This window comes from Panthera leo, chromosome E3, assembly GCF_018350215.1.
Source record: "Panthera leo isolate Ple1 chromosome E3, P.leo_Ple1_pat1.1, whole genome shotgun sequence".
NCBI classification, from domain to species: Eukaryota; Metazoa; Chordata; class Mammalia; order Carnivora; family Felidae; genus Panthera; species Panthera leo.
This window is the reverse complement of record NC_056694.1, coordinates 16,225,140-16,244,368: the sequence shown is the minus strand read 5'-3', so window position 1 is coordinate 16,244,368 and position 19,229 is coordinate 16,225,140. Positions and strand designations below refer to the sequence as shown.

The 19,229-nt window shown below is 36.0% G+C and overlaps 1 protein-coding gene across 1 annotated transcript in view; it reads right to left on the bottom strand.

Moving 5' to 3' along the window:
* SEPTIN14 (septin 14) overlaps window positions 1-19,229 on the bottom strand; it is an 87,535-nt gene that overhangs the window by 49,538 nt on the left and 18,768 nt on the right. The window contains exons 5-6 of the mRNA XM_042922719.1: window positions 6,786-6,972; window positions 3,957-4,118 (exon numbers count right to left, since the gene is read on the bottom strand). Of these exons, the coding sequence (XP_042778653.1) occupies window positions 3,957-4,118; window positions 6,786-6,972 (349 nt within the window). The remainder of the gene's footprint in view (window positions 1-3,956; window positions 4,119-6,785; window positions 6,973-19,229) is intronic.

Sequence of the window (19,229 nt, the reverse complement as noted above, 5' to 3'; positions counted from 1 at the left end):
AGGGTATTATACCAAGCAAAATTAGCAAAATATCTATGACTTCACTCATATGAGGACTTTAAGACACAGAACAGATGAACATAAGGGAAGGGAAACAAAAACAGTATAAAAACAGGGAGGGGGACAAAACATAAGAGACTCTTAAATATGGAAAACAAACAGAGGGTTACTGGAGGGGGTATGGGCTAAATGGAGGGGCACTAAGGAATCTACTCCTGAAATCATTGTTGCACTATATGCTAACTACTTTGGATGTAAATTTAAAATAAAAATTTAATTATAAATAAATAGCACACACACACAAAAAGGAACGATAGTCTCTTCAGCAACTGGTGTTTGGAAAAGTGAACAGCTATATGCAAAAGAATGATACTGGTCCACTTTCTTACACCATGCATAAAAATAAATTCAAAATGGACTAAAGATTTAAAAAAATGTTTTAAACATTTTTTTGAGAGACAGAGACTGACGGAGCACAAGCAGCGGAGGAGCAGAGAAAGAGGGAGACACAGAATCCAAAGCTGGCTCCAGGCTCCGAGCTGTCAACACAGAGCCCAACATAGGGCTCGAAATCACGGACCATGAGATTATGACCTGAGCTGAAGTCAGCCATTTAACCAACTGAGCCACCCAGGTGCCCCAAAATGGACTAAAGATTTAAACGTGAGACCTGAAACCATAAAACAAGAAGGCAGCATAGACAATAATTTCTCTGACATGGACCATAGCAACATTTGTCTAGATATGTCCTCTGAAGCAAGGGAAATAAAAGCAAAAATAATCTAGTAGGACTACATCATAATAAAAAATTTCTGCAGGGGCACCTGGATGGCTTAGTCGATTAAGCTATTGACTTTGGCTCAGGTCATGATCTTGCAGTCTGTGAGTTTGAGCCCTGCGTGGGGTTCTACCCTGACAACTCAACCCTGGAGACTGCTTCAGATTATGTGTCTCCCTCTATCTGCCCTTCCCCTGCTCGTTTTCTCTCTCTCTCTCTCTCTCTCTCTCTCTCTCTCAAAAATAAACATTAAAAACAAGTTTTTAATAAAATAAAAATTAAAAAATAAAAAGCTTCTGTACAGGAAAGAAAACAATAAAACTAAAAGCCAAGCTACAGAATTGGAGAAGATATTTGCAAATGACATATCTGCTAAAGGGTTAGTATCCAAATTATATAAAGGACTTATAAAACTCAACACCCAAGAAAACAAATAATCTAATTAAAAATGGACAGAATATATGAACAGTCATTTCTCCAAAGAGAACACCCAGATAGTCAATAGACACATGAAAAGATGCTCAACATCATTCATCAGGGAAGTGCAAATCGAAACTACAGTGGTATATTATCTCACACCTGTCAGAAACAAGTGTTGGCAAGAATGTGGAAAAAAAGGAATACTTGTGCACTGTTTGGTGAGAATGCAGTGATTCAACCACAGTGGAAAATGGTATGGAGGTTCCTCAAAAAGTTAATCACACTTATCAGTAATCATACTACAAGGTATTTACTCAAGGAATACTAAAATACTAATTCAAAGAGATATATGCACCCCAATGTTTATAGCAGCATTGTTTACAATAGTCAAGATTTGAAAGAAGCCCAAGTGTCCATCGATTGATGAATAAAGAGCAAGTGATAGATATGTAGACAATAGATAGATGATAGGTAAATGATAGAGATATACATATACACATATATACATATATACAATGGAATATTTTCAGGCATAAAAAAGAATGAAATCTTGCCATTTGCAATAACATGGATGGAGCTAGAGAGTATAATGAGAAGTGAAATAAATCAGAGAAAGACAAATACCATATGATTTCATTAATGTGAAATTTAAGAAACAAAACAAATGAGCAAAGGGAAAAAAGAGGGAGGGAGGAAGAAACCAAGAAGGAGACTCTTAATTATAGAGAACAAACTGATGGTTACCAGAGGAGAGTTGGGTAGTGGATGGGTTAAATAGACGATGGGGATGAAGGAGTACACTTGTCCTGATGAGCCCTGGGTGATGAATGGAGTTGTTGAATCACTATATTGTACACCTGAAGCTAATATAACATTATATGTTAAATATGCTGAAATTAAAATAAAAACTTAATAAAAATAATAATAAAATACAATAAAAATACTAAAAAAATTGTGTGAGGTAGCCAAAGCAATGACTAGATGGAAATTTATAGCCATAAATCCCTATAAAGAAAGAAGATAGATGTCAAATCCACAAATTAACCATTCATTTTAAGACACTTACAAAAGAAGAAAGAGCTAAACCTAAAGCAGACAGAAGGAAGAAAATAATACTGGTTACATTGGGAATTAGTGACATAAGGAATAATAAAATATAGGAAAATCAAAGAAATTTAAAGTGGGTTCTTTGGGGAAAAAAACAACAAAATTGACCAAACTTTAGCTCTATCAACCAAGGTAAAAAAGGAGATTCAAATTATTAGAATCAGAAATGAAAGAGACACATTACTACCAACATTTCAGAAATAAAAATAATTATAAATGAATATTATGAACAACTGAACACCAACAAATTAGACAACTAAATAGAATGGAAATGTACATATTTCTCCACTGAAAGTATACAAATACCAAAAGCACAATAAAAGATGCTTAACATACATAATCATTAGGAAAATTCAAATCAAAACTACAATGAGATGCCACTTCATATCCATTAAGATTAGCTATTTAAAAAAATAGAAAATAACAAGCATTGGTTAGGATGTAGAGAAACTTGCACACTATAGTTGATAATGAAAAATAGTGCAGACACTATGAAAACAGTATGACAGTTCTTCAAAAAAAATTAAACATATAATTACCATAAAATCTAACAATTCCACTTCTTGGAATATATTCAAAGTAATTCAAAGAGTTATTTGTACATCCATTAAAGGACAAATACTGTATAATTGTGCTTTCAGGAAGTAACTTGAGTAGTCAAATTTATAGATAGAAAGTACAATGGTGGTTTCCAGGGGCTAAAGGGAAGGGTAATGTGGAGTTACTGTTTCTTAGATACAGGGCTTCAGTTTTACAAGATGAAACGGGTTCTGTAAATAGATAATGGTGATGGGAGCACAAAAATGTGAATGTATAATACAACTCCACTGTACAGTGTAGAATATTTAAGATGGTAATTTTCATGCTATGTGTATTTTACCATAATTTTTAAACTCTTAGAAGAAGGTAAATACTTATTACCTTGGATTTTGCAAAATATTCTTAGATATGACACCAAAGATACAAGTAACAATAACACAAATAGATAAATTGGACTTCATCAAAATTAAACCTTTTGTGTTTCAAATGATAGCAAAAAGAAAATGAGGAAATGACCAACAGCTTGGAAGAAAGTACTTGCAAGCCATATTTCTCATAAGGAACTTGTGTCCAGAATATATTAAAAAAACTTACAATTCAATGATAAAAAAGACAAAACCTCAATTAAAAAATGGATGTTTTTTCCATTTTCCAATCCTTGTAAAAAGGATATAAGCAAACATTTCTCGTGGGAAGATATACTAATAACCAATATGTACACGAAGAGACCAAATATTATTAAATTTATTCATATGCTAATTCCATAACAAAAAAATCTACATAGAGAGTTGATTAGTAGTTGCTTAGCATTGGTGGCGAGGTCTGACAGGTGGGAGAAGAGAAGAAGGGAAGGGAAGGGAAGGGAAGGGAAGGGAAGGGAAGGGAAGGGAAAAGAAGGGAAAGGAAGGAAAGAGGGAGGAGAGGGGAAGGGAAGACGGGAGGGGAAGGGAAGACAAGGCAAGGTTTCCCACAATAAATTTTGGGGGGAAATGCCTTATTTAAAGTCTCTTTGTCAGATATGAGTGACAATTTATTACTAATATTGTCATTTATAAATTATATTTTTATTCCCACACAAAATAGAAATGATATTCAATAGTTAGAAGCTTACATTCATTGAGGAATTCACCTGAGCAGTAGTTTCATCATCTGTTGGGAACTGATATATCTGGATGCCATTACTAACCAATTCACTCACTATTTTACACTTGAATTTCTGTAAGTCGTTTTTAGAAATTGTATCTGCTTTGGCAATCAATGGTATAATGTTCACCTGTAAATAAAGAAGCAAATAAAATCTCACCATTGAGGATTTGTTGTTAATCTTGGAATTTTTACAGTCAAAACCTCACTCTGACAATAAATTTTTACAACTAGATAATCAGTGGCTACCATACCTTCATCACAAAATTGCTTCCCAAAATCATCAGTACTTTTGAAGATGAATCTTTTCTCAGAATTCAGGTTTAAAAGTTTCAAACTTTTTTTCTCAAACTTTCTTACACTTTCAACACATTTGGAGTTAGTAAAATGTAAGTGGTATAATGAAATAGTCTATTTAACTCATTATCGATTTGATTTCTTATTAAATTGAGTGCTAAAAGACAGAAGAGACCTTTCATCACACTATATATGAGATTTATTTTGTCCATCTACCTGTCATTCATTTGCATCACCTTCTTCATAAATTCATCTTAATCAATGTCCCATTTTCACAGATCCTTGATCTACCTACATGTCTTTGCAGATATATTTGCTTCTGTTTTCCAAAGACCATGTAAAAATAATAGACTTTTATTGTTACCATACTCTAAAGGCTGAATGTATGTATACATCTGTGTAATATCTTGCTCACAAAACTCTTCATTCATATTTTGTAAAAAGGCACTATTTCCATATTGCATATTTGAGGTTGAAATTTTACTCATAAACTTTTCTTCATAGTTCTACAACATGATCCCTCCTGTCTCCATGCATTTATATCTTAATAATTAAACTTTGCAGAAAGTAAAAATATGCAAAATTCTAAAATATGTTTTATTACTGTTAAACTAAGATATTTTATTAAATCATAGCTACATAATGTCAAGGCTTGTGATATAGTGTGAATGCATAAGAATCAGTTCTATGTATTTTGCTTTTGTTTTAGATTCTTCAAAATACATTTTAAAAAATCCTTGTACAAATCTAGGGCTTCAATATAACACTGATGTTCAAATTTTTATCTAGCTTTCAAAACTTAAATAATAGTTTCCACAGTAAAAAGCAGACAGCTACTAAGATAGATTCAAGTCTAACATAAATATCTTGGATTATACTGCTGAGAAAGCTATCCTCTAATGATAGTAAATCCTTAACACATAACAAGTAGAAATTTTCCATGTTAATTTGTTAGGTGTTCAGATTTGAGGAATGAAAGTCACTTATTGCAGAAGGGAACTGAGCAACCTAGAAGACAACAGACACATAGGCACGGTTATCCACCCCTTTATGTAATGTCCTTGCAGAAAAAAATAGCAATTTTCTATATCTGGAAATTCTTTGATGATAACAGCTACCCATAAGATTAAAAATAAAACTTTGTGCCTCAGGCTATTGAATACACTAATAATAAAGAAATTAGGTCAGCTCTTGATTTTAAGTAAAAATCTAACTTCTTCCAACAACTTGGTGACATATATGATTAGGTACAAAATTTCTTTCTAGTTTGAAGCAAAAGTCAGGCCTTCTTTGATAAAAAGAAACCAAATTTTAAAAGTTATTCTCTCTTCAACTTCATAAAGTACAGAAAAGAATCTCATGAAATAGAAGTTTCTTTCATATGTATATTTACCTTCTATTGGAAAAAATATACATGAACATATTGCATTCTGAATCCCTCTGATAGGATCACTAGCCAGGATCATAAAAACTTCATGTTTCACACAATCAATGGTGTCAAGTAAATGTTAATGGGATTGTTTTATAGTACAATAGAATAAATTCAAATTTACAAATACAGGCAAATTACCACAATCTGTATGATCTTTAATCACAAAAAAAAAACCTGTAAGTTTTTTAAAAATATTTTTTAACCTGTATCTTATTTTCCTAACAGATACTTAATTAAATTTATCTGTAAAGCAAACTAAGGTTGAAATTTATCAAATGCTATTATGGGCTGAATGTATCATTCCTCCCTTAATGCATATGTTGAGTTCCTAACACCCAATATCTCAGAACAAGACTGTATTTGGAGAATCTTGAAAGAGGTGATTAAGTTAAAATAAAGCCATTAGAATAGGGGCTAATACAATGTAACTGGTATCCTTAAAAGAAGAGGAAACATAGACATACAACAAAAAGACATCAGATACGTGCACAGAGTACAGATCATGTGAAGATACAGTGGGAAGGTGATGGTCTACCACTCAATAAAAAAGATTGCAGAAGAAAACAATGTTGGCAGCATCTTCATCATGGACTTCTACTTTCCATTACTGTGAGAAAATTAACTTCTGTTGTTTAAACTACTAAGTTTGTGGCATGTTGTAATGCTATCCCTTTTAACATTTTAAACATATTTTAAATATATTAAACATATTAAAAAATAATAAATTCTTGGGGCGCCTGGGTGGCGCAGTCGGTTAAGTGTCTGACTTCAGCCAGGTCACGATCTCGCGGTCCGTGAGTTCGAGCCCCGCGTCAGGCTCTGGGCTGATGGCTCGGAGCCTGGAGCCTGTTTCCGATTCTGTGTCTCCCTCTCTCTCTGCCCCTCCCCCGTTCATGCTCTGTCTCTCTCTGTCCCAAAAATAAATAAAAAACGTTGAAAATAATAATAATAATAATAATAATAATAATAATAATAATAATAAATTCTTGTATGCAAATACCTTCAAATTATATATTATCATAAAATAATTATCAAATCCTGACAGGTTAATAGATTTACCTAACACACCTTATTGTCAATGTTCTTCATAGTTAATAGATCAATGGACTTCAAAGAATGTCCTGTAGGTGAAATGAAGTAAAGGCACACATGTATACGGGAATCATGGTAGTCAATGAAGGAACGTTTAATTTTCAATTCTTCTTGAAGATAGGCCTCAAATTGAGCATCTACATATTCAACTATAGGTTGGTAGCTGGGGAAAAAAAGGTTATTTCAACATATTAGTATAAAAGATTAATAACATCTATAGTCTGTCTTTTCACCACTTAATAAATAGCTAATATGGGGGAGCTTGGGAAGATGACATAGTAGGAGGACCCTGAGCTCACTACATCCCATGTTTACAAATAGATATCATCTACATCCAAGTCAATAAACCAGAGAGTGATCCAAAGATTGGCAGAACAAACTCCACAACTAAATACAGAGAAGAGGCTGCATCTGAAAGGTTAGGCAGGCCAGAATGATGGAGGGAGACTCCCCACAGGAGGAAGGGAGCTGCATATGCAGAAGGGTAGATAAATAGGCCCTTGCACCAGGGAGTTCACACAGGGAAGACAAATCCCCATAAAGTTCGGCTTTAAAAACCAGAGGGGTTGAATTCTTGAGTTTGTGTAACCAGTGGAACTTGGAACCTGGACATTTAACTGCTGGCTGGCTCAGCACTGGGCGAGCCCAGAGGGCTAGTGATAGCTGTGTCATTGCCTGTAAAGAGACAGCAGCCTGTGCATAGAAGCAACATAAAAAATGGCAATTTATACACCAGGGGCAAACAGGAGACACAGCTGTTTATATTTATTCAGAGCATGTTAGGGGACTTCACCAAAGACAAAGGAGATGGCAGGTGCCACTTGCCTTCCCCAGCCCCCAACATAAACATAGGGCCATCTGCAGGAGGCCAGGCTGCACAGACACTAGCTAAATAACTTGCTAGCAATGTGCCATGCCCACAAGTTCTCCTGAGGACACTCACACTCCAAGCCTGCTAGCCTCAGCCCTGGGCCCAGGGAAAATTTTGTCAAGCTGCATACAAGCCCTGCCCAGCTACTGGGTGCACATCCACCACGACACACCTGACCAAGCCATGTCCAAATATCACCATATGCTGTGCCCAGTCTCACACAACTTCCCACCCTAATGCCCAGCCCCCCAATGCCCCAGCACTTTGAGGGATCCAGCATAGGACTAGTGGCACCAGGCAAATTTGCTAAAACTGCCGCCCCACCCCCAAGTTCCCCAGCAGGCAGAACCCTTAAGAGCTGCCCTGTCTCGGTCCCACTAATGCCACAGAGAATAAATACAGTCCACAATAGGCAGAGAGTCAGTGCAGATGACTGAACTGAAAGGAAGAGTTGTTCACACACAAAAGCAGGATGTAAGCAACACACAAAGGATAATTCTCCCGAAGTACCAGGTTCTGGTGCATAGGAGACACTGCACAGCAAACCACTCCGGGACCTCTTCTTCATAAAGTCACTACTTTCAAGAGCAGAAGACATAACTGACATTCTTAACACACACAAACAGACACAGAGAGGCAGACAAAATCAGGAGACAAATAAATTTACCCAACTGAAAGAATAGGACAAGGCAACAGCAAAATCAAAGTGGGACAGATAAAAAGAACATGCCTGATAGAGAATTTAAAGTAATGATCACGAGGATTCACTGGAATTGAGAAAAGAGTGCAATACATGAGTAAAACTCTTAACAAAGATATAAGGAACAAAGAGAAGAAATAAAGGACACAATAAACTAAATAAGAAACATGCTTAATGGAATGAACAGCAGGATGAAAGAAGCAGAGGAACAAATTAGTGACCTAGAAGATAGAGTAATGGAAAGTAACCAAGCTGAACAAAAGAGAGAAAAAGAATTATGCAAAAGGAGAATAGACTCAGGAAACTCAGTGACTCCACCAAACATAATAACATCCACAGTATAGGAATTCCAAAAGCAGAAGAGACAAAGGGAGGCAGAAAATTTATTTGAAGAAATAATAGTTGAAAGCTCCCCTAATGTGGGGAAAAAAATACACCTCTCCAGATCAAAGAGGCACAGAGAACTGTCATGAAAATCAACAAAACCAGACCAGAAGCAAAACCTATTGTAATTAAATTGGCAAAATACAATGATAAAGAACAAATTTAAAGAAGCAAGACAAAAGAAAACAGTAACTAACAAGAAAAAGTCCATAAGACTAGCAGGAAATTTTCCAGCAGAAACTTTACAAGCCAGAAGGGAGTGGCATGATACATTCAAAGTGCTGAATGGGTAAAATCCGCAGCCAAGAATGGATCATAAAAGGTGGAAAAGACAAGAAAGGGTCAGAAAAAAATCTCCAGACACAATGACAAGTAATAAAATGGCACTAAATACTTATCTATCAATAATTACTTTGAAAGTAAATGGATTAAATGCTCCAATCAAGAGACATAGAGTGTGAGAGTGTATTTAAAAAAAAAAAAGACTCATCTATATGCTGCCTACAAGAGATTCATTTTATACCTAAAGTCACCTGCAGACTGAAAATGAGGGGAGAAAGAAATATTTATCATGCAGATGGATGTCAAAAGAAAGTCAGAGTAGTAATACTTACATTGGACACACTAGATTTTAAAACATACTGTAACAAGACACAAGAAAGGGCACTATATAATCATAAAAGGTATAATCCAACAAGGAGATATAACAATTATAAATATTTATGCACCTGACATGGTAACACTCAAATATATATGTGTAATAAACATAAAGGAACTAATCAATAATAATACCAAAATCATAGCAGACTTAAACACTCCACTTACCAATGGACAGATCATGTAAACAGAAAATCAATAAGGAAACAATGGCTTTGAATGACACACTGGACCAGATGGACTTCACAGATATATTCAGAACATGCCATTTTAAAATAGCAGGATACACATTCTTGTCAAGTGAACATGGAACATTCTCCAGAATAGGTCACATATTAGGTCAGAAATCGGGCCTCAACAAATACAAAAGCATTGAAATCATACATTGCATCTTTTCTGACCACAACACTATAAAATGTGAAGTCAACCCAACAAAAAAAATCTGTAAAGAGCCCAAATACATGGAGGATAAACAACATGCTACTAAATAATGAATGGATGAAACAGGAAATCAAAGAGTAAAGAAAGAAATACATGGGAACAAATGAAAATGAAAACACCATGGTCCAAAATTTTGGGATGCAGCAAAAGCAGTCCTAAGAGGAAAGTATATGGCAATATAAGGCTACCTTAAGAAGCAAGAAAAATCTCAAATAAACAACCAAACCTTACACCTAAAGGAGCTAGCCAAAGGACAACAAATGAATCCTAAAGCCAGAAGTAGGGAAATACTAAAGATTAGAACAAAAATAAATGATATACAAACTTAAAAAATTTTAAACAGATCAATGAAACCAGGAGCTGGTTCATTGAAAAATTTAATAAAATTGATAAACCCCTAGCCAGACCTATCATAAAGAAAAGAGAAAGGACCCAAATAAAATCACAAATGAAAAGGAAGAAATAACAACCAACACCACATAAATACAATAATCAGAGAATACTATGAAACATTATATGCCAACAAATTGGACAACCTGGAAGAAATGTATAAATTACTAGAAACATATAATCTACCACCACTGAAACAGGAAAGAATAGAAAATTTGAACAGACATATAACCAGCAAAGAAATTGCAACAGTAATCAGAAAACTCCCAGCAAACTAAACTTCAGGGCCAAATGGGTTCCCAGGAGAATTCTACCAAACATTTAAAGAGTTAGTACCTATTCTTCTCGAACTATTCCAAAAATATAACAGAAAGGAAAACCTCCAAACTCATTCTCTGAGGCCAACATTAGCCTGATACCAAAATCAAATAAAGACTCCACTAAAGAAGAAAACTACAAGGGAGGGGCCAAGACAGCAGAAGAGCATGGAAGGTTTTTTTTTTTGTCTCTCATCTCTTAAATGCAGCCAGATCAACACTAAACCTTCTTGCACACCTAGAAAACTGATTTGAGGATTAACACAACAATATGCACAACCTGAACCATAGAACTCAGCAGGTATGTGGCGTAGAGAGGTGAACTGGGGTAGAGAAAAGCTGCAGAGAGCAGGGAGCTGTTTTTGCTTGTGGAGAGATGAAAATGGGGGCAGGAGGAGAGTATGGGCAAAGCACACCTGGAAAGTAGCTGGAGAGAAAAAGGGAGAGTGGAAACAGCCACAAGGGACTGAAAAAAAAGGGAGAAAGGAGAAAATAGAGGGTTTAAATTCCATTAAGACTCTATAAACAGGGGGAGCACAGAGTCTGAAACTCTGCAGGTCGATACCTGGTGGTGCTCTGGGGGGAAAGACAAATCCCTAGGAGCAGAAAGAGAGGTCCAAGGGGTCCTTGGGCCACACAGGGAGAGGCAGTTCCCTGCTGGGAGGACATTTGCAGCAGTGCAGCTTCCACAAAGAAAAAGGTCCCAGTGGACCCAAAGAATGGCCACATTTGCCGGTGTTGGAGCAAGGACATTAAGGGTGAAGTCTGGTGCCAGATGTGTGTTGTGATTTGCCATAATCCTTGAAACACTGTTGCTACATGATCACATGAACTTATTCTGGGGCGGGCTGGCACCTGGCCACAGTTGCTGGGCAGAGGCAGTGGCACAGGCTCATGAACATTCCTGGGGACAGACCAGCACCTGGCCATTGCTCAGCAAGACCCTACCCCAGAGGGTCAGAGTGAGTCAAAGCTGCAGTCCCTCAGAAGTGAGGGGTTGGGAAACAGACCCATTGAGATAAAACTCAGGATGGAGGTGCCACCTGGCAGCCTGATGGCTTTGTCACAGACAGTGTAGAAGCAGGTGGTGGATGGAAGCCAGAGACAAAGGAGACGTGCTTGATTGCAGGTTGGGGAGAGCACAGAGTTCTGGTAAGAGACACTGGGTAGCTGGGTGACTCCATTTTCACCCTCTGGCATATTCACATACACACCCACAAGTGCCACAACAATCCACCCCAGTAAGCTAAGCAACGCCATCTAGTGGAGAACGGAGCCATTATATTAAGCCCTGCACAACTGGGCCAACTGCCCTCTTGAGGAACAGAAGTCTCTCCACCTGCTTAGTTTACAGACTATAAAGTGCTTCATAGTTTGTCCTCTAGGGGAAACCGGATGTAATTTCAATTGTACTTGATTCTGTTCACTGGTTCATCTATTCAATTTCTTTTTCTTTTTCTTTTCTTTCTTATTCTTGTATATAGAAAGAGACACTATTTTTATTTTCCATATTTTTAAAAAGACTTTTAATTTTTTCCTACTATATTTTTTACCTTTTTGTAAATTTTTTAAATTCTATTTTACTTCCATCATTTCACTTTATTTATTTTATTGTATCCATTTTTTCAAAATTTCAACCTATTTCCTTTTTTTGTCCTCTTTTTTCTTTTCTTTTTTTTCCCCTTTTTTCTCTGATCTATCAAGTATTTTTCAACAAGACCAAAACATACGTAGGATCTATCATCCTTTATTTGATTTCTTTGTGTTGTTTTTAATTTTTTAATTTTAATTTTAATTTTTTTAATTTATTAATTCCTTTTTTCCTTCAAAATGATGAAAGGAAGAAATTTACCCCAAAAGAAAGAACAGGAATAAACGACAGCCAGGGACTTCATCAACACACATGCAAGCAAGATGTCTGAAACAGAGTTTAGAATCACGATAATAAAAATACTATCTGGGGTTTAAAACAGACTAGAATCCCTTTCTGTGGAAAAAAAAAGAAGTAAAATCTAGTCAGGATGAAAATAAAATTATACTGCTATAACTGAGCTGTAATCTCGAATGGACACCACAGTGGCAAGGATGGATGAAACAAAGGAGCGAATCAGCAATACAGAGGACAAACTTATGGAGAATACTGAAACAGAAAAAAAGAGGGAGACTAATGCAAATGAGAACGAAATAAGAATTAGAGATCTCAGTGACTCATTAAAAATGAGTAACATCAGACTCATAAGGGCTCCAGAAGATGAAGAGAGAGAAATAGGGGTAGAAGGTTTACATGAGCAAATCATAGCAGAAAACTTTTTAACTTGGGGAAAGACATACACATGAAAATCCAGGAAGCACAGAGAACTCCCATTAGATTCAACAAAAACTGACCATCAACAAGGCATGTCATAGTCAAATTCACAAAATACTCAGGCAAGGAGAGAATCATGAAAGCAGCAAGGGAAAAAAAGTCCTTAGCCTACAAGGGAAGACATATCAGGTTTGCAGCAGACCTATCCACAGAAACTTGGCAGGCCAGAAAGGAGTGGCAGTATATATTCGATGTGCTAAATCAGAAAAACATGCAGCCAAGAATTCTTTATCCAGCAAGGCTGTCATTCAAAATAGAAGGAGAGATAAAAATTTTCCCAGACAAACAAAAATTAGAGTTTGTGACCATTAAACCAGCCTGGCCAGAAATTTTAAGGGGGACTCTCTGAGGGGAGAAAAAAATGAAAAAAAAATTACCAAAAGCAGCAAATACTAGAAATGACCAGAGAATACCACCAGGAACATCAACTCTACAGGCAAAATAATGGTATAAATTCATATCTTTCAGTACTCACTCTAAATGTCAATGGACTCAATGCTCCAATCAAAAGACATAGGGTAACAGAATGGATAAGAAAACAATATCCATCTATATGTTGTTTACAAGATACCCATGTTAGACCTAAAAACAGCTTCAGATTGAAAATAAGGGGATGGAGAACCATCTATCATGCTAATGGTCAACAAAAGAAATCTGGAGTGGCCACACTTATATCAGGCAATCTAGATTTTAAAACAAAGACTGTAACATGAGGGGCGCCTGGGTGGCTCAGTCGGTTAAGCGTCTGCCTTCAGCTCAGGTCACGATCTCGCGGTCTGTGAGTTCAAGCCCCACGTCGGGCTCTGGGCTGATGGCTCAGAGCCTGGAGCCTGTTTCAGATTCTGTGTCTCCTTCTCTCTCTTCCCCTCCCCCATTCATGCTCTGTCTCTCTCTGTCTCAAAAATAAATAAACGTTTAAAAAAAAAGATTGTAACATGAGATGAAGAAGGGCATTATATCATAATTAATGGGTCTATCCACCAAGAAGACCTATCAATTGTAAACATTTATGCTCCAAATGTGAAAGCATCCAAATATATAAATCAATTATTCACAAACATAAAGAAACTCATTGATAATAATACCATAATCGTAGGGGACTTCACACCACACTTACAGCAATGGACAGATCATCTAAACAGAAAATCAACAAGGAAACAATGAATGACATTGTTTGGCTTTGAATGACACACTGAACCAGATGGACTTAACAGATATATACAGAACATTTCATCCTACAGCAGTGAAATACAAATTATTCTCCAGTGCACATGGAACATTCTCCAGAATAGGTCACATACTGGGAGACAAAGCAGCCCTCAACAAGTACAAAGAGATCAAGATCATACCGTGCATATTTTCAGACCACAATGCTATGAAACTTGAAATCACCCACAGGAAAAAATTTGGGAAGATAGCAAATACTTGGAGACTAAAGAACATCCTACTAAAGAATGAATGGGCTAACCAAGAAGTCAAAGAGGGAATTAAAAAGTACATGGAAGCCAATGAAAATGATAACACCACAGCCTCAAACATCTGGGATGTAGCAATGGCTGTCATAAGAGGGAAGTATATAGCAATCCAGGCCTTCCAAAAAGAAGGAAGAAAGGTCTCAGATACATAACCTAACCTTACACCAGAAGAGCTGGAAAAAGAACAGCAAATAAAACCTAAAACCAGCAGAAGACAAGAAAAAAAAGATTAGAACATAAATCAATGCTATCAAAACCAAAGAAACAAACTAAAAAAAACAACAACAATAGAACATATAAATAAAACCAGGAGCTGGTTCTTTGAAAGAATTAACACAACTGATAACCCCCTAGCCAGTTCAACCCCAAAAAAATGAGAAGGAAAAGACCCAAATAAATAAAATCAAGAATGAAAGAGATCACAACCAACTCTGCAGAAATACAAACAATAATAAGATAATATTATCAGCAATTATACACCAATAAAATGGGCAATCTGGAAGAAATGGACAAATTCCTACCAAAACTAAAACAGGAAGAAAGAGAAAATTTGAACAGACCCATAACCAGCAAAGAAATCAAAATAATATTCAAAAATCTCCCAACAAAGAAGAGTGCAGGACAGAATGGCTTTCCAGGGGAATTCTACCAAACATTTAAAGAAGAATTAACACCTATTCTTTTGAAGCTGTTCCAAAAAAATAGAAATGAAAGGAAGTCTTCCAAACTCATTCTATGAAGCCAGAATTACATTCATTCCAAAACCAGACAGAGCCCCTATTAAAAAGGACAACTACAGACCAATTTCCCTGATGAACATGGATGCAAAAATCCTCAACAAGATACTAGCCAACCGGATCCAACAATACATTAAAAGAATTATTCACCACGACCAAGTGGGGTTTATACATGGGATGCAGGGCTGGTTCAATATCCACAAAACAATAAATATGATACATCACATCAATTTTTAAAAAAAGGACAAGAAGCACATGATCCTTTCAATATATCCAGATAAAGCATTTGACAAAATATAGCATTCTTTCTTGATAAAAAAAACCCTCAAGAAAATAGGGATAGAAGTATCATACCTCAAGATCATAAAAGCCATGTATGAAAGATCCATGGCTAATATCATCCTAATGGGGAAAAACTGACAGCTTTCCCCTAAGGTCAGGAACAAGACAGGGATGTCCACTCTTACCACTGTTATTCAACATAATATTGGAAGTCTTAGTCTCAGCAATCAGACAACACAAAGGAATTAAAGGCATCCAGATCAGCCAGGAGGAAGCCAAATTTTCACTCTTAACAGATGACATGCTACTCTATATGGAAAACCCAAAAGATTCCACCAAAAACTGCTTGAACTGATCCACGAATTCAGCAAAATTGCAGGATATAAAATCAATGCACAGAAATCGGTTGCATTCCTATACACCAACAATGAAGCAACAGAGAAATCAAGGAATCTATCCCATTAACAATTGCATCAAAACCATAAAATACCTAGGAATAAACCTAACCAAAGAGATGAAAAATCTATGCACTGAAAACTATAGAAAGCTTATGAAAGAAATTGAAGAAGACACAAAAAAATGGAAAAAGATTCCATGCTCCTGGATAGGGAGAATAAACGTTGTTAAAATGTTGATACTACCCAAAGCAATCTACATAGTCAATGCAATATCTATCAAAATAACACCAGCATTCTTCACAGAGTTAGAGCAAACAATCCTAAAATTTGTATGGAACCAGAATAGACCCTGGATAGCCAAAGCAATCTTGAAAAATAAAACCGAAGCTGGAGGCATCACACTCCAGGACTTGAAGATGTATTACAAAGCTGTAATCGTCAAGACAGTATGGTACTGATACAAGAACAGACACTCCGATCAATGGAACAGAATACAGAACCCAGAAATGGACCCACAAACGTATGGCCAACTAATCTTTGCAAAGCAGTATAGAATATCCATTGGGATAAAGACAGTCTCTTCAGCAAGTGGTGCTGGGTAAACTGGACAGCAACATACAGAAAAATAAATCTGGACCACTTTCTTACATCCTACATAAAAATAAATTCAAAATGGATGAAAGACCTAAACGTAAGAGAGAAAGCCATCAAAATCCTCGAGGGAAAAGCAGGCAAAAACCTCTTTAACCTTGGTCACAGCAACTTCTTACTCAGCATGTCTCCAGAGGCTAGGGAAAGAAAAGGAAAACTGAACTACTGGGACCTCATCAAAATAAAAAGCTTTTGCACAGCAAAGGAAACCATCAGCAAACCTAAAATGCAACCAACAGAACGGGAGAAGATATTATCAAATGACATATCAGGTAAAGGGTTAGTATCCAAAATCTATAAAGAACTTACAAACTCAGCACTCAAAAAATTCAAATAATCCAGAGAATAAATGGGTAAAAGACATAAATAGACACTTCTCCAAAGAAGACATCCAGATGACCAGCTAACACATGAAAAGATACTCAACATCACTCATTATCAGAGAAATACAAATCAAAACCACAATGAGATACCACCTCACACCTGTCAGAATGGCTAATATTAACAACTCAGGCAAAAACAGATGTTGGCGAGGATGCAGAGAAAGAGGATCTCTTTTGCATTGCTGGTGGGAATGCAAGCTGGTGCAGCCACTCAGGAAAACAGTATGGAGGTTCCTCAAATAGTTAAAAATAGAACTACTCTATGACCGAGCAACTGCACTACTAGGTATTTATCCAAGGGATACAGATGTGATGTTTCGAAGGGGCACATGCACCCCAATGTTTATAGCAGCACCATCGACAATAGCCAAAGTATGGAAAGAGCCCAAATGTCCATGGACGGATGAATGGATAAAGAAGATAGATAGATAGATAGATAGATAGATAGATAGATACACACACACATACACACACACACACACACACACACACACACACACACACAGACAATGGAGTATTACTTGGCAATCAAAAAGAATGAAACCTTGCCATTTGCAACTACATGGATGGAATTAGAGGATATTATGCTAAGTGAAATTAGTCAGAGAAAGACAAATATCATATGACTACCCTCATATAAGGAATTTGAGACACAAAACAGATGAACATAAGGGAAGTGAAGCAAAAATAATATAAAAACAGGAAGGGGCCAAAATAGGGGGTTTCTGGAGGGGTTGTGTGAGGGGGGGATGGGCTAAATGGGTAAGGAGCATTAAGGAATCTACTTCTGAAATTATTATTTTACTATATGCTAACTAACTTGGATGTAAATTTAAAAATTAATTAATTAATTTAAACAATAAAATAAATGTTAAAAAGTGAATAATCTACATTTACTATATATTCACCTTTCTAGTGAGATTTATTCTTTCACGTGTTTTCTTGTTGTTAGTTAACACCCTTTCTTTTCAACTTAAAAAAAATCCCATTAATACTTCCTGTAAGGCTGGTTTAGTGCTGATAAACTCCAGCTTTTCTTGCCTGGAAAACTGTTTCTCTCTCCTTCAATTCAGAATATATTCTTGGTTAGGAGTTTTTTTCAGTATTTTGAATATGTCATTCCACTTTCCTCTGACCTGCAAATTTTGTGCTGAAAAATCTATTAGTCTTATGGGGATTCTCTTTTACCCCAAAAGTTGTTTTTCTCTAGCATAATGTATAAACTTGTCAAATCACTATGTTGTGCACCTGACACTAATGTAACATTGTGTTTCAACTATGCTTCAATAAAAAAGTTGTTTTCCTTTAAAAAAAAAAAAAAAAGAACTACAGGGAAATATCCCTGATGAATAAGGCTACAAAAATTCTCAACAAAATATTAGCAGAAAGAATTCAACAATACATTAAAAAATCATTCACCATGATCAAGTGGGATTTATACCTGGGTTGCAAGGGTGATCCAATATTCACAAATCAAAGAATGTGATACATCACATAAATAGGACAAAGGATAAGAACCGTATGATCACTTCAATAGACAAAGAAAAACCATCTGACAAAATACAACATCCATTCATGATAAAAACCCTCAACAAAGCAGGTTTGGAGGAAGCTTACCTCAACATAGTAAAGGCCTTATATGGAAAACCCACAGTGAATATCAAAGGCGATATTTAAAAATGGAGAGGTTATCCTCTAAGGACAGGAAAAATACAAAGATGTCCATCCCCAAACTTTTTTCAACATAGTACTAGAAGTCTTAACCATAGCAATTAGACAACAAAAAGAAATAAAAGGCATACAAATTAGGAAGAAGTAAAACTTTCAGTATTGGAAGATAACATGATGGTATATAGAAAACTCATAAGACTCCATTAAAAAACTGCACAAACTGATAAATGAATTTAGTAAAGTTGCAGAATACAAAGTCAATACATAAATCTGTTGCATTTCTAGATAGCCCCAATGAAGCTATCATTACAGAACAGAAAGAGAAACTAAGGACTCAATCCCACGTACAATTGCACCAAACACAATAAGATAGCTAGTAAGAGACCTAAACAAAGAGGTGAAAGACCTGTATTCTGAAAACTATTTAAACACTGATGAAAGAAATTGAAGATGACACCAAGAAATGGAAAGATATGTCATGCTCATGGATCAAAAGAACAAATATTGCTAAATGTCTATACTACCCAAAGCAAGTTACACATTTAACTAAATCCCTAAAAAAAATACCAACAGCATTTTTCACAGAACTAAAACAAACAATTCTAAATTTTATATGGAACCATAAAAGACCCCAAATTCCCAAAGCAATCTTGAAAAAGAAAAGCAGGGCCACTTGGGTGGCTCAGTCAGTGAAGCAT